The sequence below is a fragment of the Brachyhypopomus gauderio genome, chromosome 2 (genome assembly GCF_052324685.1).
Source record: "Brachyhypopomus gauderio isolate BG-103 chromosome 2, BGAUD_0.2, whole genome shotgun sequence".
Lineage (NCBI taxonomy): Eukaryota > Metazoa > Chordata > Actinopteri > Gymnotiformes > Hypopomidae > Brachyhypopomus > Brachyhypopomus gauderio.
Window position 1 is genome coordinate 39,854,979 of NC_135212.1, and position 21,164 is coordinate 39,876,142.

The 21,164-nt window shown below is 49.1% G+C and overlaps 1 protein-coding gene across 9 annotated transcripts in view; it reads left to right on the forward strand.

Annotated features, from left to right (window-relative positions):
• Positions 1-206: 206 nt before the first annotated feature.
• gpatch8 (G patch domain containing 8) overlaps positions 207-21,164 on the forward strand; it is a 33,653-nt gene continuing 12,695 nt past the window's right edge. For 4 of the 9 annotated variants that reach the window (XM_076995869.1, XM_076995896.1, XM_076995889.1 and 1 more), the window contains exons 1-5: positions 250-304; positions 7,001-7,078; positions 8,850-8,885; positions 13,137-13,155; positions 16,936-17,008. Coding sequence is in view for 3 of the 9 variants with exons in the window: in XM_076995851.1 (XP_076851966.1) it covers positions 17,002-17,008 (7 nt within the window). In the remaining 6 variants the exon portion in view is untranslated. Of the gene's footprint in view, positions 305-7,000; positions 7,079-8,849; positions 8,886-13,136; positions 13,156-16,935; positions 17,009-21,164 lie in introns of those variants that run through there. The other 5 variants (XM_076995876.1, XM_076995860.1, XM_076995843.1 and 2 more) reach the window with 4 other exon arrangements.

Sequence of the window (21,164 nt, forward strand, 5' to 3'; positions counted from 1 at the left end):
GGTGCGACCTGAATTGAAGTTCAAAATATATACGTCTATTTAACTGCGATCAATACCGAGCCGTTGTTGTGGGGGTTCAACAACTATTCATAAAAGTCATCGCGAGGTATCAATACGTGTATGATTGGGCAAACAACCAATCAGTCAACCGTACGCCTGCTGCCATTGGTCCAAATTTCATCTTCATGTCTTTGTGGGCGTTTCAGACACCAGAGGGACAAGTCCGAAACGAAGGAGAGACGAGGGGAGCTTAGAGAAAATGGCTGACAGATTTTCTAGGTTCAACGAAGAGCGTGATTTCCAGGTAAAACTCGACTGAACTTGCTATTACGCGTCATACATTGGACACTAAAACCCCCGTACAGTCTTACTATTATTTCGGGTCACTGCTATAAAGCCTTAATTACTGCTCACTAAATGCACTGGTCGCGCGCAGCACGCGCAGCCGCTTCGCTTTAACGGTCAGAATCCGAGAGCCTGTTTAGCTTAGCTAACCTCAGCTAACGCGAAATATCGGTAATTATATAGACCCCCCCAAAGCGACACATTTTTAGTCGGAACAAGGCTTGGACTTTAAAAGATGATCACCCTTTTCTTTTCCATCTTTTTTTAAATTCGGAAGGACAGTGTCTCAGTTGATAACGGGGCTTAGTAGCTAATAGTAGCTAGCCGGCTAACCCCAGCCAGCCAGCCAGCTAGCTGATCAGTATGACAGGATAACGAGTGAGTGGTCGTTGGGCCTTTAGGCGAGGTTGTCAGCCGGGTTGACACGCCGTATGTTAGCTGAACTGACAAGCTAGATAGCGCCAATTATTTGTGTGTGTGTGTGTGTGTGTGTGTGTGTGTGTGTGTGTGTGTGTGTGTGTTCATTACCGCAAAATTTGCGCAGTTTATATGCTAACCTAGCTAGACTGCTAGTCTCGGTGTGTCGTCTCGCTCGATGGCTGGCTCTCCCTTCATTTCGCACAATGCCTTGTTTGTGTGGGGTTTTTTTTTGCATTACTGATTTGCAAGTTTATACCCCTTTGTTTAATCTTCAGACTGTCCTGCTTGCTAGCTTTTTGTCGCAATGTCATATTTTGAGTAATGGGGGTATTGTGTTTTTACCGTATGCAGTATAGTTCTATGAGCCTGTTCTGATCACAAGCGCAGTTCACGCTAAAGGGGACAGTTCGTCCTAAGAAAGCGTACTGGTAACTGGTACAAATGTATGTTTGTTTTGTTATATTTTATACAACACACACCGGATTTGTGACTGGTCGTCAGTGTTGTCCCCCTAGGGCGACGTGTGGTCAAATGGATCTTCTTGTCTGCAATGTTCAGCTCGTAGTCTTTAAAAAGTGTTTCTAAAAGTGCCCTGGTGTTGCCTTGTTTAGACAGTAATGTAGATAGCAGGTGCTCTTTTTTCGGTGATAAACATAAATCTTGGATCTCTGTGGATGGTGTAGCTGATCTGTGATTGCAGGCTGTATCAGCAGGGCAGATATTAAATGCAGGATTCCCGTGATTGCAACCGCTGTTTGTGTGCTACACAAATGCGAGCTTGAAGACTCTTAAGAGTTCAGTTGTTGGGAAATGGCTTGCATTGGAGTGCACAGCCTCCAGCTGCTGGTTTTCACTCACAACAATGTGAGGAACAAGGTTTCGTGGCTATAATCAACATTTAACCCCACCACAATTTGTGCTAAACATGTGTATGAAACAATGAACACAAAAATACTGATGATGGATATGATATCTCTTATTAAATTAATAAAAGGTGCATGATACATGTGTACAAGGATTGTTTGTAATTTTGATAATTTTTAAGAGGTGCTAAAGTGGGCGCAGGCGTCGTTAGACCAGTGTGTCCTCAGAGGCTCTGTACATTGTGTTGGGTTTACATGCTCTCTGTCCTCTCTCTGACTGCCCATCTCGACAGTCATTTAATTCTTCCAGCTTTGACTTTGTTCATGCGGGACGTTCACTGGCCTAGACCGTTCACCTGTGTGGCCTCTGAGTTTGTAGCCTTGGCGGTCTGCCCCAGAGCCCTGACCACTGACCCAGCAGCCTGGGTACTATCTCTCCTCATAGCTGGAGGCTAACATGAAGGCATGTGTGGCTGTACCTGTCTACTTCATGTGTTCGTACAGTCCTTTGTCCCTCTGACACATGTCCAGAAGCTTGGCTTTTGGTGATTTTTCAGCAGTAATAAAGCTGAAGGGGTTCTCCTCCTGGATTCCTGAGCTGATTATGTGCATGTGGTTTTGTGCATATCTCTATTATCTTTCTCGGCTTTGGACGTTTGACTGCTTGCCTTCAGTGATTACTGGAGAGTTTCTGTGGGTGTCCTCACAGAAGATGGAGAGCATCTCCAGCTTAGAGTGCTATGATCTGAAGATGGATGCAGCTGTGACCTTCAGGGAGGATGGCAGCTGAACACACGCGCTCTCCCACCCACAGTGTGAGGGTATGAAGTCACTTCCCCAAAGTCTGTACTGTGGATGTGTCTGACAGCTGCCCTTACTGACACCTTGTTAAGTTTGGTAACCTCCTGCCTCCCACAGGTCAGCAGTGTCTTCTCAGTTCTACACCTTTTCTCCGTTTGGCTTTTAGCTTGAACACAAGGCCGGCGTGTGGATATGTCGACATTTTTTCACTTATATAAACAAAACACCAACAAATGTGCAGTTTGATCATGGTTTGCATGTGGCTTTGATCATGTGAGCAGGTGATCACGACCCTGCTGGTTCATCAGTGCAGCGTCCAACGTTGAAGCAGCTCCAGTTGCTCCTCAGATTGGCCTAGACCCACATCCAGAACCTGATTCCTTGTTTTCTCAATAAGGAATGTGTATATATAACCAGACGTGGTCAATTATCTGTTTTTCTGATAAATCGGTTTTGGGAAGGGGGTGAGGGGAATGTGGTGGAATGGAGAGTTTTGGGTGTGTTTTGGAGTGCCTTGGTCTTGGGTGTGTTTTGGGTGTGTTTTGGAGTGCCTTGGTCTTGGGTGTGTTTTGGAGTGCCTTGGTCTTGGGTGTGTTTTGGAGTGCCTTGGTCTTGGGTGTGTTTTGGGTGTGTTTTGGAGTGCCTTGGTCTTGGGTGTGTTTTGGGTGTGTTTTGGAGTGCCTTGGTCTTGGGTGTGTTTTGGGTGTGTTTTGGAGTGCCTTGGTCTTGGGTGTGTTTTGGAGTGCCTTGGTCTTGGGTGTGTTTTGGAGTCGACATGGTCATTGCAAGTGTCTTCATTTCCAGTCTATAATTTGTTGGCAAGTGTTTTAGAAATTCTGACGCCTTGATCCGTAAAAGTCAGCTGGGTGCTGTGAACATTGCATTTCAGTGTGTCTCAGTTTTTTCAACACTACTCTTTAATCTGGTCTACGTTATTCCCATGCTAGCTGGCCCAGAAATACCCACCATGCTTCCACCTTCATGCATCTTCATGGATTCTGTCTGCACGCGCACAAAGAGAAGCACGATGGCATTTGTTGTCATCGTAAATGTTAACAACATTGAGAGATTCTGCCCCGTGCCCTGCCAGCCTTTTTGCGGAGTCGTGCTCGTCTGGGCTGTGGCGTGAAACTGTGGCCGGTGTTGATCCTGGGAGAGTGATCGGACCCAGCGGGAGGTTTGGGAAGCCTGAGAAGGAGGCGGGGCTTTTGTCCCATGTCCCGCAGGCACAGCGGCACTGTTGGTTCATGAGTGCGCTGTCCCTGCGTGTTACAATGCTCCAGTCACAATACGTAATCAAAGTCACAATTTAAAATGACTTCTGCCCCCCCAGACACAAGGAGAGTTATGAGCATGGCAACATGACAACAGTCATCTGTGTCTTCTTGAACAATAGATGTCTTTGGAAGTTGTGGGTGGACCGAGATGAGTTTGTTGATTGCTGTGGCATGTTTGTGCTTGAGTGCAGAAATTTGTGTGTGTGTGTGTGTGTGTGTGTGTGTGTGTGTGTGTGTGTGTGTGTGTGTGTGTGTGTGTGTGTGTGTGTGTGTGTGTGATGCATCTGAGCAGCTGTGGTTTGGCATGAGACAAATGTCTCCACTGAACTGCCACAGATAATGACTAAGTGAATATGACCATCCATATTTTGGCAGAGAAGAGATGTCTACCAAGGGTGTCTCCTAGTGAAGGAGGCAGATGGCCATATGCTTTGGAGAGGACTGTGTTGAGACCACTCCCACACTCACCGGCTGGGGCTCAGTGCAGGAGTCCACGATGAGTGTAAATCACTCTAGGAGCTCTGCTCTGATTCTGGCCATTCTGTCAGCTGCTTCATAAGAATGAACCCAGAGTTGCTGTTGTCCTCTGAGCCAGGACATTCCAGGTTCAGAAATAAAAGTCCTCACCAAGATTTTGCTCAGGCTTCCTGGATTGTGTTGATTCCACTAATTTTACCTGGTTGCACTAATTAGAAAATTCAGCAAGCTTGAGTAAAATCATGGGAAGGAGTTTTACTTTCTGAACCTGGAATGTCCACCTCTGCTCTGAGCTCATCTCACACATTTCATCTAGTTTGGCCCTGCAGATGGAGAGGTAGGAGTCTGCAGGTGCAGTGCTGTTCATGCTTTATTAAAGACATTTTAGACATTTATATGCTTCCAGATTGGATTCCTGATCCAGCAAGACGGTGACCTTGTGCACAAAGTGAGGCCCAGCTAGACTGTGTTAATGACGCTAGTCTAGAGGCTCTCCAGTGGGCTCTACTGAGACATGGCCTCAACCCAAACACCTGTGTGATACATTGGAGCATTGATTAGAAGAAAGGCCTTCTCGTCCAACACTAGTGTCTGACCTCTCAAATGCTCTTTTGACTGAATGCTCGCAACCCAGGCTCTCCCACAGTTACAATTCACACACACACACCCAGACCTCACACAAACAACCTCACACAAAACACCCAGACCTCACACAAACAACCTCACACAAAACACCCAGACCTCACACAAACAACCTCACACAAAACACCCAGACCTCACACAAACAACCTCACACAAAACACCCAGACCTCACACAAAACACCCAGACCTCACACAAACAACCTCACACAAAACACCCAGACCTCACACAAACAACCTCACACAAAACACCCAGACCTCACACAAACAACCTCACACAAAACACCCAGACCTCACACAAACAACCTCACACAAAACACCCAGACCTCACACAAACAACCTCACACAAAACACCCAGACCTCACACAAACAACCTCATACACACACACAGACCTCACACAAACAACCTCATACACTCACACAGACCTCACACGAACAACCTCATACACTCACACAGACCTCACACGAACAACCTCATACACTCACACAGACCTCACACAAACAACCTCACACACACACACACACACAGACCTCACACAAACAACCTCACACACACACAGACCTCACACAAACAACCTCACACACACACACAGACCTCACACAAACAACCTCACACACACACCCAGACCTCACACAAACAACCTCACACACACACCCAGACCTCACACGAACAAGACATGTGCAGTAGTACACGGTGATATTAAACAGCTCACAGTGTACTACACAGTGTGTGTGATGTAGAAGGATAAAGTAATGCTCTAGGTCAGGGGTACTCAACTGGCGGACCGCGGTCCGGATCCGGACCCGAACGCAGTCCTGTCCGGACCCAATCTCATTCCTGATTAACTGGATACGGACCAAAACAAAACCGTAACATTTATTTCAGGGCTATTGAAAAAAACACTCCGTCACGAGTGTACGTTTGCCACCCCGCTCAACAACTTACGTTCGCGCCCCCCGTCACGAGTGTACGAGGGTCAGCGCGGCGAAAATAACGTAATCGCTGAGGCTCCGCGTGTGCGCGAGTGCCTCGCGCGCTGTCGGTTCGCGAGGTCGTGCACCTCTCGAATTTTGTAACTTCGCGCCGCGCTTCAGCGCAATGAACAAAGTCACGTTTTCAGGGTTCATACACCTTTATAAGGTGGAGTTCAAGCACTTGTACGTCACTTTCAAGGTCCATTTCAATATTTCCCAGCATGTTAAACATAATTAAGTTAAATATTTATACATATACTCGAAATAATTCGCTTTTTATCACATTATTTAATGGTTGTTTATTTTAAAAACGCCCAATCTTCACGTCTTCACGTTCTCATGTTTCGTCCTGGAATTACAAGAGGCTCGTATTTGTTAACCTAATACAAGAGAACTATTCAGTCAGACATATTTGTTGTGAAACCAAGTAGTTACAATTTCAAGCATTATAAAGTACTTTAACCTAAATTCCAGCACTTTTCAAACCTGAAACATATAGCAACATTAAAATTGGTCAGGTAAATGTCCATTCCACTGTTTTGAGGGGTGTTTCTACCACATATCGTTTCGGACAAAACACCACAACCCCCCCCCCCCCCCCCCGGACCTCAGGTCAAAGGTATCTGCCAAAATTGGACCGCGGACAAATTTAGTTGAGTACGCCTGCTCTAGGTTGACTGTGTGTGTAATGTATGCGTGTACTATGTGCTGGGCCTAAAGCTGGTCATTTGGCATTGGGTTCATTGCCTACTGAGCATGGAGAGGTGTTAAGAAGCTCGTTTAGGGAGGAAAAAAGAGACATGGAAGCCTCATCTTTGATGGTGACCTTGCTTTTGGAAGCAAGCAGGTGCTCTGTAAGCTCCGCCCCTCCCTGCAAGCCCCGCCCTGCCCTCACCAGCTACCGTTACAGCCCCAACATCCTGCTCCCCCCCTCTGCTGCTCACTCTCATGTGAATGACTGAACTGGTTTTTCTACACTGTGGATCGTGGGCATTCTTATTTCAGCCTATAAGAATAGATTTCCTGTTCTTGGTGGATGACGTAGCAGGGTTCTGCCTCGTGTTGGAAATACTGATCTTTTTAGGTTTCAGTTCTCTGAAATCGGAGAAGTGTATTGGCTCCCATTAAAAACAAGGAAGTGTTATTTTTGTTCCTATGTCTGTCTGCATGTTTTTGTGGTCTGATCTCTGTGTGTGTGTGCAGGGTGGGAACCACTTTGACCAGTATGAGGAAGGCCATGTGGACTTCGAGCAGGCTTCCTTGGACAAGCCCATAGAATCGGTAAGGTCCCAACCATCAACCCGTTGCTATTGGTCTAGATTGCTGACTGTGTGTGAATGTATGTATGTGGATGATTGGTCCAGTCAGATATTATAGTCACACCTCCTCTGGTGTTAGCCACGCCCCTTCCCTTTCAGTGTCTTGATCTGTGTCCCATGTCTCCTTTGTTAAAGTCAGACACCCCTCCTTCCTGTCGGTCATGTTTACCGCCTCTGTAGCATCATTCCCTCAGTGATCACTTCTGGTGCCATACCCTGTGCGACTGTTACCATAGTCACCTGGTGTGGAGGAGATCTGGTGGATTGTACCAATCACTGTGATCAGTCCTCCTTGTTTTGCCTTGTTTGATCACAGACTGTGTGTGAGTGTGTGTGTGTGTGTGTGTGTGTGTGTGCTATGTCATGCTACAGGTCTTTGTGTTACATTTTGAAATGTTTAAGGTTTGTGGAGTGGATGACACACTGTCTCTCATTAAAGCACAGGGTAAAGGTTAATTCTTTAGTTACTTTCACTGTCCAAGCCCACCTGGCCCTGTAGACCCTAGCAGCCGTGTTGGAGAAGCTCACCCAGGCTTTTCCACACCCCTGACTGTGCCAGGCAGGTGGAGTTACTGATGTAGTTACCTGCCGTGCTCCGTTTGCATGGTGGCTGGTGCTCCAGTACCCCTCCTGTAGCAGTGTAGTAGGGGGTGTGTAGCAGTGTAGTAGGGGGTGTGTAGCAGTGTAGTAGGGGGTGTGTAGCAGTGTGGGGTGTGTAGCAGTGTAGTAGGGGGTGTGTAGCAGTGTAGTGGGGGTGTGTGTAGCAGTGTAGTGGGGGGGTGTGTAGCAGTGTAGTGGGGGGGTGTGTAGCAGTGTAGTAGGGGGGTGTGTAGCAGTGTAGTGGGGGGGTATGTAGCAGTGTAGTGGGGGGTGTGTAGCAGTGTAGTGGGGGGGGTTGTGTAGCAGTGTAGTAGGGGGGGTGTGTAGCAGTGTAGTGGGGGGGTGTGTAGCAGTGTAGTGGGGGGTGTGTAGCAGTGTAGTGGGGGGTGTGTAGCAGTGTAGTAGGGGGGTGTGTAGCAGTGTAGAGGGGGGTGTGTAGCAGTGTGGTAGGGGGGTGTGTAGCAGTGTAGTGGGGGGGGGGTGTGTAGCAGTGTAGTAGGGGGGGGTGTGTAGCAGTGTAGGGGGGGGTGTGTAGCAGTGTAGTGGGGGGTGTGTAGCAGTGTAGTGGGGGGTGTGTAGCAGTGTAGTAGGGGTACATGAGGTAGATCAGCATCACCACACCATAGCTGTGTGGGAATAGATACACACAGCTCTGCTAGATATACACACACTCCCCCCCCCCCCCCCCCCCCCCCCCCCCCCCCCCCCTCTCACACACAACAAGGGAGCAACATGCAGAAAGACCTGTTGATCCTGATCTCCTGTGTGGAGGTAGACTTCCAGATGGAGCGCCCAATAACAGGCGCTTACTAAATCACACACTCACATTCCCAGAGGGACACTGTACCAGTCTGATGTGATCAATGATCAGCAGAACCTCTCTGTTGTCATTGACAGACTTATTACATCTTCATGAAATCTAGTGTGATCTGGTTCTGGCAAGCAAGCAGTGTGTTATCTAGTCCACAGAAAGGTTGTGAGAGTACGAATGTGTTTGTGACCCCATGTGTGTGCGTGCACCTGTAATCAGTGTTTGTGTGTGTGTGTGTGTTGTGTTAGTTTGTGTAGCACAGTAATTTCAGATATTTGCAGTATTGTACACAACTTGGGGTGTTGACATTTCTCTCCTGCAGCGAGTTGGCCACTATTAGCTAAGCAGCTCTGACCCGGTTTGTATCTGCACGCTCTGCTCTCCTACTCCTCTCTCTGTAGGGGCTCCTTGTAACGCTTCTCTCTCTCTCTGTCTCTCTCTCTCTCTCTCTCATTTACCCTATCTTTCTGTCTTGCACACACACAACTTCTGTCTCTCTCACACTTTGACTCTCAAGAGCTGATTCTCTCTGTCTCTGTCTCTCTCTCTCTCCAACACAGTGATTCGGTGTACAGTACCCTCTGTCATTATGTGCTGGCATGGTGCTTGTGCAACTGGGACTGACTAGGCATGTAGATAATAACGCAGGCAGCCCCTCTCTCTCTATCTCTCGCCCTTCCCTCTCTCTGTCCCCCCATCTCTTCCCCACCTCCCTCTCTCTTTTAGTCTACATGCCTGACTGCCCTCCTGCTCTCTGCATCACCCTCTCGGCTCCAGTACCTTTTAGCTGTGAATGCTTAAAGTACATTAAATGCATTTACTGTCACACAAAACAAGTTTAAGCACAAAGAGAAATCTTGCAAATATAAATATTTCAATATTTCAGACCAGGGTGTTTTTGTCCTGTGTCCGAATGTTCAGCATCAGTTTCCCTCAGCACAAAGGCCCTCTCTTCATCCAACTCCCCACTTCACCATAGTGTAACGTAGGAATTATGAATCAATCAACATGTATGCAACACCCCGACAGGCCGAACTGCACACAGGTGGTGGTGTTCAGGGATCACTCTGGCTGCTACCTGCTCCAGGCTGGCTGGGCTGTGATGTGCAGCACAGTGTGTAGTGCGTAGACCTCACCTGCGTGACACAGCAACGTTCGCCCCGCCACGTCCTCGAGTGTCTGTGTGGATCCCTGCAGGACCCACTCCCAGGTCAGCCACTCCTCAGGTGAAGCTACGTTTCGAGGAGGGTGCTGTTCACGCCACCGTCCTGAACACCAGCCTGCAGATCGTAGCCTTTCCTGACTGGGGATTAACATAAACGACATGAAAACGTGTTTGTAGGTGGAAAATAGTCCTTTACCAGCAAGATTTCTCAGACTTTTCCAGGTAGTTCAAGATCTGCCCACTGTACATGCAGATCCACAGTAGGAAGGACCCCAGAGAGGACAGGAGAGCAGGAGAGGTGGCTTGGCAGCTGCCTGACTGAAAAGACCCCTGCTCCTGCGCTATTGTCTGTGGGGGGGCGTGGGGGGTGGAGTCAACACACACAGAGAGATGTGCAGATGTTTACAGCACCAGACACGATGGCTGTCACTGTGTTCCAAAATTACACTCAAATAAAGACGTACAACTCATTTCATTTGAGTTTAAGTTGAGTATATGTGTGTATGATGCACTCTTACCCACATATTCTGGACCCTTGGGTTTTGGCTTCTGGAAGCATCGCAGGAGTGTCGAAATGCTTGTTCACCAGAAGTGTGCTGAACTCTGTCAACAAGTGCATGGAACATACAGTGACAGCTGCGTGCGTGCGTGCGTGTGTGTGTGTGTGTGTGTGTGTGTGTGTGTGTGTGAGAGAGAGAGAGAGAGAGTGTGTGTGTGTATCTCCTCTCTCTGCGCCCCTCTTGTGCCATCATTGTGTGTGATACGTAGACAGCTAGAGGTCTGTGCTTCTTTAACTGGGATTGATCTTCTCTCCTGCTGTATTGACCCTTCCCCATTCTCCTCTTCCTCTCTGGTGTTTTTGGGTTTGCATGTGGTAACTTTAAACCTCTCTTCTCCTCTGTCTCCCCTCCCCTCTTTATTATGGTTGTCCTTCCATACTCCCCTCAATCCTGGGAGATGTGCACTGGGCAGCTACAACACACACACACACACACACACACACACACACACACACACACACACACACACACACACACACACACACACACACACACACACACACACACACAGGTCAATGTTCTACCTACAGTTTCATTTGTCTGTCCCCTTTATTAATGACACACACAGTGTAGGTGCCCTCTGTTTTACACTGTAGAGGATCGTTCCAGTACTTGCATGTCTAGTTTCCTTTCACAAAATACACGTTAAAGGCTGTTTGGGGTCATGTGAAACATGTTGTCTTAGGTCACATGGGACATGTTAAATGGTCTGGTGTTATATCACATGAGATGCTAAGTGCTGGTTTTGGGGTCACGTGAGGCATGTTAAGGGCTGCACACATCTAACTGCTCTCACACACTTGACTTGAGACAAACATCTTTAGATGTTTCAAGTGTTTAGCTCCAGAAGCAAAACAAACTTGTTCTCATGTACAGTGCCTGTCGAGCGGTTTCCATCCAAACCTTTCAGAAATGTTATGCACAGTTACAAAATTTGGCAGAAAAAACACAAGTTGTGTGGCCATGCACTATAGTTAAGCGAAGAAACTTTAGATGATATAAGCTACTGTTATTAGGGGCATCATCAAGACAAGCAACATGGAGAGATTGAACTGGGTCTGTGGCATCGTTCACTGGAAGAACTCTCACTCTTCGCCTTTTTACTTTAGTAATATTCTGATTTTTCCACTTCCTCATGCCCCCCCCCCCCCTCCATTCAGGTTTTTCTAATGTCCATTTTCAAAATTCACAAAACATGGTGGATGGAAAACACACACAGAGACAAACGTATTCTGCTTCAGTCAGTGTGACGTGTAAAGACAGAAGCTGGTGTTGTGAGGGATAGGTCCCCACACACAGATCCCTGAAGGGCTTCACCGTGCTCATCAGGTAGTGCCAGTGCTACCTTTAAAACAGGAAGGTGGACATCAGAGGGCATGCAGGGTGGGTGGTGTCAGGGTGGAGGGTGGGTGGTGTCAGGATGGAGGGTGGGTGGTGTCAGGGTGGAGGGTGGGTGCAGGATGGTGGTGTCAGGCTAGCCCAGGGCTCAGATGGAAGTGTGGAGCACAGGACCATTCTCATTCCTCAGTGGAAAATCATAAAAATACATTCTTAGAGGGGCGGGGCTATGAGGAGAAATACAGCCCTAGAGGGGCGGGTCTATGAGGAGAAATACAGCCCCAGAGGGGTGGGTCTATGAGGAGAAATACAGCCCTAGAGGGGCGGGGCTATGAGGAGAAACCAGACATAAAGCAACATTGTCCCTCTTTCATTCTCTCTCTCTTGTTCTCTCTCCTCTCTCATTCTCTCTCTCCCTCCCTCTCCCTGGAATGGCTCCTGTCTCGTCTCCTCTACCCATTAGGGAGATAATGGCCTCTGTTCCTCTCACTCTGTGGTGGCTTGACCTGTTCTTGCCTCCTTTCTGTGAAGCACACAGGCGTGCAGAGCAGCTGTCTCTCAGCTGTCCAGTGAAGTACAGTATTAATAGCACCAGGGTCGGAGAGCAGGGTGCACCTTACCTCTGTCCCTCTGGATCACACCCAATGGTACAGCCCCATACGGGGGATCACACCCCAGGGATCACACCCAATGGTACAGCCCCAAACGGGGGCTCATGCCCTTGGGGATCACACCCAATGGTACAGCCCCAAACGGGGGATCACACCCCAGGGATCACACCCAATGGTACAGCCCCAAACGGGGGATCACACCCAATGGTACAGCCCCAAACGACATCTCCTTCTCTTCCCCTGTATTTACGTCCTCTCTGGGCTTGGAGGGTCGTTGGCTGTGGTTTATGTTGGCCAGTGTAGACGTCTCAATGGAAGCTCAGACAGTCCAAACAGCTTTTCACACCAGGTACCATAGAGAAACACATTTAGTCCAACACTCCTGATGTCACAGAACATATGACGTTTTGAGGACAAAGCACACATATTTATGCGCGCACACACACACACACACTTACATTTTTACACACACACACACACACACACACACACACACACACACACACACACACACACACACACACACACACAGCTATCTTACTTTATCTCTCCAGTTCACTCTTTATTTTGCCTCTTTTCACATTACCCCTCCTATCTCCTCTGGATTGAGAGCTGCTCAGTGCACACTCCGCACACACACACAAACACACACACACATGCACACACAGTTTCCACACACACACACAGTCTCCACACAGACTATCCTTCTGGAAGTGTAACTGTTTAATAACATTTATTTTTCCTTTTTTACATTAAAAAAAATCACTTATTTTAACAACTACAGACTGACAGTTAGTGGATTTGTAGATGTCTGACACTGTCACAGTAATGTAGTGGAACGCTTGTGTGACAGCCAGGCAGTGTGAAGAGTAGAGTGGTGTAGAGTGTGGGCCTTTTCTTCTGTTGTGTGTGACGTTTGACTGTTTTTTTGACAGGCCAGGGTTTTAAAGCCAGGTTCGTATGGACATGTTTTCACTCCACTTGCACTGCTGTTGGACTATCGCCGTTGCTGCTTCTCATCTGTCTGTCTTTATTTTGGCACACTCATTCCTTCCTCTGCACAAAACCCGCCCTGTCCCGCCTCCGGTCCTTTAGTCCCACCCACATCTCCTGGTCACGCCTCTTACCCAGTCACAGAGCCTGTTGATGCCAGCACTGCATTCTGATTTGGAAATATACTAAAGTTTATTCCAAAGTGTTTGTTTTCTGATTGGCTTGCATGTAGGGTGGAATTACTATGCAGATATCACTGGGTAATATGAGGTCATCTCAGTGCTCACCCTGTTTGGATGCAGCTCCTGTCTGCCCTGTAGTGTGGGTGTGGGTGTGGGTGTGGGTGAGGGTGTGGGTGAGGGTGAGGGTGTGGGTGAGGGTGTGGGTGTGGGTGAGGGTGAGGGTGTGGGTGAGGGTGAGGGTGTGGGTGTTGGGGTGAGGGTGAGGGTGTGAGTGTGGGTGAGGGTGAGGGTGTGGGGGTGTGAGTGTGGGTGTGGGTGAGGGTGTGAGTGAGGGTGTGAGTGAGGGTGTGGGTGAGGGTGTGGGTGTTGGGGTGTGGGTGAGGGTGTGGGTGAGGGTGTGGGTGTTGGGGTGTGGGTGTGGGTGTGGGTGTTGGGGTGTGGGTGTTGGGGTGTGGGTGTTGGGGTGTGGGTGTGGGTGAGGGTGTGGGTGAGGGTGAGGGTGAGGGTGTGGGTGAGGGTGAGGGTGCGGGTGAGGGTGCGGGTGAGGGTGTGGGTGAGGGTGAGGGTGTGGGTGAGGGTGTGGGTGAGGGCGAGGGTGTGGGTGTGGGTGTGGGTGAGGGTGTGGGTGTGGGTGAGGGTGAGGGTGAGGGTGTGGGTGTTGGGGTGAGGGTGTGGGGGTGAGGGTGTGAGTGTGGGTGAGGGTGAGGGTGTGGGTGAGGGTGTGGGTGAGGGTGAGGGTGTGGGTGAGGGTGTGGGTGTGGGTGAGGGTGAGGGTGTGGGTGAGGGTGAGGGTGTGGGTGAGGGTGAGGGTGTGGGTGAGGGTGAGGGTGTGGGTGAGGGTAAAGGTTTGGGTGAGGGTGAGGGTGTGGGTGAGGGTGTGGGTGAGGGTGAGGGTGTGGGTGAGGGTGTGGGTGAGGGTGCGGGTGCGGGTGAGGGTGTGGGTGAGGGTGTGGGTGAGGGTGTGGGTGAGGGTGTGGGTGAGGGTGAGGGTGTGGGTGAGGGTGTGGGTGAGGGTGTGGGTGTGGGTGTGGGTGAGGGTGTGGGTGTGGGTGAGGGTGTGGGTGTGGGTGAGGGTGAGGGTGTGGGTGTGGGTGAGGGTGAGGGTGAGGGTGTTGGGGTGAGGGTGAGGGTGAGGGTGTTGGGGTGAGAGGATGTAAGTACACACAACTGTCAGGATTCACTGCAGAACCACTGCATTGCAGGCAGTTTGACCAAGGCTCACTTCTGCTCTCAGGATCTCCCTCTCCCTCCCTCTGTCTCCTCTCTGCCTCTCCTCCCTCCCTCCCTTCCTCCCTCTCTCTCCCACCTCTCTATCACTCTCTCTCTTTCTCTCTCCCTCTCCCTCCCTCTGTCTCCTCTCTCCCTCTCCTCCCTTCCTCCCTCTCTCTCCCACCTCTCTATCACTCTCTCTCTTTCTCTCTCCCTCTCCCTCCCTCTGTCTCCTCTCTCCCTCTCCTCCCTTCCTCCCTCTCTCTCCCACCTCTCTATCACTCTCTCTCTTTCTCTCTCTCTTTCTCCCTCTCTCTCCCTCCCTCCCTTCCTCCCTCTCTCTCCCACCTCTCTATCACTCTCTCTTTCTCCCTCTCTCTCCCTCCCTCCTTCCCTCTCATATTCAACGCACAAATAACATCAGTTACTCCTCCAGAATGGAGGTCGTGCTCACCAGACAGGATGTGTAGGTTACACACTCCCGTCTTCATGTGTTGGACCCACAGTGGGATTGCAGGATGTTGTCTGTAGAGATATAAAGGTCCTGCCCACAAATCCTGATTGGTTGTGCCCGCTGCTTCCTGATGTGTGCTGGTCAAACCCACCCAGTTTAAACGCATTGCCCTTCAGAACAGTGCCCAGTTTTCTCCACTTCTTTGACTGTGAGCAGGCAGACGTCTGTCTGAATCCAGTGCAGGCGTCTCTCTCGGGGCCGCCTGACGTCTCCGGAGGATTATCGTAATGACCTGATTTTAGAAGCAGACAGGAAGCACCTGAGTTCAGATTGGGTTTGGACTGAGCGCCGGTGCAGCTGAGCACAGAGAGATGGCCTCAGTGCTCCCATTGCCACCATGACGCTAATGTTTGCAGCTAGCTGCCTTTTCTGTCTAGTTGGTTCTGACTTAGCAGAGAGAAGGCGGTGACTTCAAAAAGAGGCGTGTTTTGTGCTGGTGACCTCGCCCATCCTGACCATAATGCCCTAACTTTGTTGTTGACTCTGCCCCTTGACTGTGAGCCCACCACTCATGGCTCGGCCTGTTTGCGTCTAACCTCCCGCCTGCGCCCTCCTTTTGGTGTCTGTGCGTCATTCCCGTGCCTGCTCTCTCCCGTAATGGTGGATGGTGGCTCCCTGGTCCCTTCTCACCGTATCAGCGCCGCATACACCACTAACACTGCTGCCTCTTTGCCTTCAAGTGGGTTAACACAGACCTGCATGTTCGTTTTCACCTTCTCCACATTTCTACTGACTACTTTTGTGCCTTTTTTGTTTTGTTTTTCTCGTTTTTACCTTGAATATATAAATATATATATTTCCCCCAATTATGTTGATGTCTGTGTGTTTCTACCCCCTCCGTGTGCTTGGAATGACTCGGCACAAATTTTGAAGTGGCCTTTTGGTTGGTTTTAAATTTGATGGAACAGTCCTGCATCTCATCCCTGTTCCCCCTGGTCTTTTTTTAAGCATTAGAACAATCTTTTATCCTGACGCATTCACTCTCTCCTCTCAACACACACACACACACACACACACACACTGGGCCTCCTAATGGTAACCCGAGGCCCTTGTCTCTTCGTTTTTCTCTCGTCCCCCCCGCCCCCTGTTCTTTTATTTCTTCGGCTGTGTATACTGTATGTTTCATGGTGGTCCTGTTGTCATGGTGACGCTCTGTTGTTGCACACTCTCTGCGTATGTTGCTTTGTTTTTCTCCTCTGTGTCTCCTCGTAGTTGTGTTGATCTCTGGAGCGGTTTATATATGTACGTATGTGCTGTGATACGTATATAACCGTGCTCTCTCCTCCCTCTGAGTCTGGAGGTGAACCGCTGCACTGTGTGTGTGTGCGCGTGTGTGTGTGCGCGCGTGTGTGTGAGGACCGCCATAATGTCAGGCCTCGTCACTGGTGTTGGTAGCGGTAACTCCAGCCTGTGCAGGGTGTAGCAGCTCGGAGGCATTACTGCCCAGGGTCCTAGGGCCTACCCCTTCCTCCCCTCACTCCTCTTCTCCTCCCCACAACCACTCTCACCCCTCCTCACCTCCCTGATCCCTCCACCCTTTCCTCTGACCTTCGTGACATCAAAGGATGCAGAACATTACTATAATAATAATGATGATGATGATGATCAATAGTGATGAAGACAAGCGAAGATATTGTCACGTTAGCTTTGCTGCAGTGTTTGTGTGCTTATGATGTGTGTGTGTGTGTGTGTGTGTGTGTGTGTGTGTGTGTGTGTGTGTGTGTGTGTGTGTGTGTGTGTGTGTGTGTGTGTGTGTGTGTGTGTGCGCGCGCGTGTGGAAAGCTCCTCTTTATTATTGGAATATTTTGGTCTTTTTTCCTCTTCTCCTTCTATCAGGATAACATTGGTCATCGGCTCCTTCAGAAGCATGGCTGGAGACTGGGACAGGGCCTGGGCAAGAGCATGCAGGGTAAGAACCCACACACACACACACACTCCTCTCTCCTCACACACACACACACACGCCCTGCACATCTCTTTCTGCAGTCTGGCTGTTCCCCCACTGCCCTGTGATGCAGTCCTGTGTTGTCCTCTCAGCTGTGCTGCTGAGGTGGAGTTGGTGTGTGTGTAGAGGCAGACATGGCAGATAAGGGCAGGTACTGGTCGGCTGGGGTGCAGTTGTGAGGAGGAGGTGCTGTATAGGCATTTTGACCCAGGGCAGGTTTGATCAAACCAGACGAAAATGTTTTCTTATGACGACTCACACCCACACACCTACATACATTAAAAAATGTAGAGATGCACAAAGTAAAGAAGAAAATACTGTGAATCACGTCTGCTTAGTCAGATAAATAAGACTGGATTATACTTCAGTGGAGTGAAGCAGAAGCTGAACCTGCCTGTCAGGAGAGTCAGATAAATGATTTCCCCCTTTATTTCTCCCTCTATCCCCCCTCTCTCTCTAGCTCTTTCTCACTCCCTCTGTCCCTCCCTCTCTCTGTTTCTCCCTCCCTCTCTCTGTCTCTCCCTCTCTCTTTATCTCTCCCTCTCCCCCTCTCTCTTCCTCCTGCTCAAACAGTTGCCAACAGAATGCTAAAATCTCCCCTTTGTTCTAGCGGGCTTGTTTACTGTTTGCAGGGTGCGTGCGCGTGTGCGTGCGCGTGTGCGTGCGTGTGTGCGTGCGTGTGCGTGCGTGCGTGCGTGCGTGCGTGCGTGCGTGCGTGCGTGCGTGTGCGTGTGCGTGCGTGCGTGTGCGTGCGTGCGTGTGCGTGCGTGCGTGTGCGTGCGTGCGTGTGTGTGCGTGCGTGTGCGTGCGTGCGCGTGCGTGCGTGCGTGTGCGTGCGTGCCTGCGTGTTCGGAGAGGTGGGAGAGGGGGTGTTCTCCATACACACGCCTCTGCTTGTCTCTCTGTGAACAAACTGCAACATTGTAATGCAGGCATCGACTGTACCCCCTCTCCACCCTGACTGTGCCCCCTCTCCACCCTGACTGTGCCCCCTCTCCACCCTGACTGTGCCCCCTCTCCACCCTGACTGTGCCCCCTCTCCACCCTGACTGTGCCCCCTCTCCACCCTGACTGTGCCCCCTCTCCACCCTGACTGTGCCCCCTCTCCACCCTGACTGTGCCCCCTCTCCACCCTCTCTGTGTGTGCGTGCATCACTGCCCAGCAAGTGCTCATCTGTCTAGATGATCTGGGCTTTAGAAATAGAGAGAATGAAATGTGAGGATTTCACACATGCCACATTTGTGTGTGTGCTCATTTGCCCCCCGGATCATCGTTAGTCTGGAGGTGTTGGAGTGGGAACAGAAGTGCTGCTCTGTTCTCAGGCATGCTGTGTCTGATTGGTATCATTATTTATGATTAACATTAAACACTGTAAACTTGTTTAAAATTGTTTTCACATCATTTTCGTTCTGCTTCCACTTCAGTGAGGCTCCATTTGCAGGTACAATGTTGTTATTCATGTTCCCCCAGGAGAGTGAAGAATGGTTAAGTTAAGATGGTCCAGAAGTGTGTGGGCCTGGCTGTAGTTGGAGAGTGTGTGTGATGGGTGTTTACAGGACAGCCATGTAAGATCTCCTCTCCACACCTCCCTCTGTCTCTCTCCCTCTATTTCTCTCTCTCTCTCTCTCTCTCTCTCTCTCTCCATCTCTCTCTCTCTCTCTCCATCACTCTCTCTCTCTCTCTTTTCCAAACCCTACATGGAGAACTGGAGGGAAGTGCAGCGTTGTGTTGTAATGAAAGTGGCAAGGTCAACAGGACCAGTGACGAACGTGACTCTGTATAGCATCAAACACTCTCTCTCTCTCCGTCTCTCTCTCTCTCTCTCTCTCTCTCTCTCTCTCTCTCTCTCTCTTCTCACACACACTCACACACACACACTTGGGTGTTAGTAAGAGTGCTGAAATACACACTCCAGAATCAATACCCAGAGGTTCAGATCAAGAATCTTCTTCTAACAATACGTGTGCACACACGTGGGTGAAATGCACCCCCCACACCAGTGGACGTTGAGTGTGGTCAGTAAGTCAGTGTGTCCCTGCATCATTCTCCTCTTCTCCGTGACTGTGATCAGCTCTTCTGAGTGTCAGATGCTCCAGGTGTATTGTAAGGTGGTGTAGGAACAAGGCCCCTGTACAACTATTCACTCGCTTCTGCTGCATGGGTGACGCTCATAGTTGGCAAGCATAGAGTCTATTCAGCAATTGATCAGTGAGTTCACAGGGTTTAGAGGATCGTACACACACACACACACACACACACACACACACACACACACACCCTGTTGGCTCAGAGCAGTGCAGCAAAGCTGCCCCACTATAGCCATGTCTAATTGAAAACATCTGCAGACTGCTGAGCTGTGCACACCCGCTCTCTCTCTCTCTCTCTGTCTCTCTCTCTCTCTCTGTGTGTGTGCGTGCACTGCGGATGGTGTGGCGCTGTCTCTAGCGACATCGTGTGGCCCTTTGCATTTGCTGGCCTGTTCCCCACACCATGTGGGTTTACAAGGTCATTTCTTGTAGTCTGTGTTTAGTATGACAACTGTTTAGGTTCATGTTACACACACACACACTCTCTCTCACAATGACCTCTGTTGGACAACTGTTCTTTCCCAACAGATTTCTGTGGTGAGGTCAGCGGCATGCATGTGCTCAGACGTTTGTGTGTGTGTGTGTGTGTGTGTGTGTGTGTGTGTGTGTGTGTGTGTGTGTGTGTGTGTGTGTGTGTGTGTGTGTGTGTGTGTGTGTGTGTGTGTGTGTGTGTGTGTGTGTGTGTGTGTGTGCGTGCGTCACGCATGTGCATGCACTGCATGTTGTACATAGCTTGCATTTCCTTCACCACACTGAGGACACACACACCAGCACATTAAGCAGGAAGCACAGGGAGGAACAGAACACTCGCAATACCCCGAGTAGGGCTGCCATGATTAGTCGACTAGTCAAAATTATGTCGACTTTTTAAATAGTCGACTACTAATTTAATAGTCGATGCGTCGTTTTTTTTTTCCTCTCCAAACTGCTGCGACAGTATCCACTGCTGCGTCTGCCTTTCTGTCCTTGACGCATATGTGCAGTAGTGGAAACCGGGGTAGACAGTTGACGACATCCCAGGACGTTATACAGACTGGTATAATGGCTACACGTTTGCACGTGTTTCGGAACCCGGCTACGGAAAATGATCCCACACTTGAGTTCCGTAGCCGAGTTCCTAAACGCGTGCAATATCTGCAAGGCAGAACTTTCCTTCCACGGCAGCACAACCGTGATGTAGGAGCACCTGAAGCATATTGTGGCTGATTGTGACAATGATGAAGAGGGACCGTCATCTCTGTAATCTAAATCACTTGTTAGCTGCTAAAGTTACCGTAAACAGAGCGTTAACTTAGTACTTGCTTATCGTGGTAGCTGTAAAAGTTAACATTAGTGATGGCAATTTGTTTCATTAGCCTTAGCACGCACTCGTGTGTTTTCTGTAACGTCAGTGAGACCAAAACTTTATTTTTGTGAATAATTCCTGTTTCAGGTCCCTACCTCAGGGTTGCCAACTCTCACGCATTGAGCCTGAGTCACACGCATTTGACCGTTTTCACACGCTCTCACGCCACACTTCCAATATCTCACGCTGAAAAAAAAATCTAGTTTATTTATCTCTGATCTACATGTATGATTCAACGAGTTACTAGTTCGCCAACCACTGGTGATCGATCGCGATATAATACTGAATTTGTGTCCATTTTACACCCCCCACCCCTCCAACAATTTACATTCGCCCTGCAACCCTGCAGTAGCTAAGTTTGATGCCAGAGACAAATGAAAGGAAGAAAAACCTAAAAAAAATTATTTCTTTATTAATGTATTTATTTTTGCATTGTTTAAGTCAGTGCCTTATACTTATTTTAATAATTGTTTGTTGCAAAAAGCTGCATATTTCATTGAAGGTTTAATGAACTATGATCTTATTTGTTTTTATTTTTAGTTATAGCTGAAATCTAATAATGGTTATATAATAGCAGTTGCATTCTAGTGTGATAAACTATGTTTTATATTCATCTAACGTACAATCCGATTAGTCGACTAATCATAAAAATTAATCGGTGATTAGTCGACTATAAAAATAATCGTT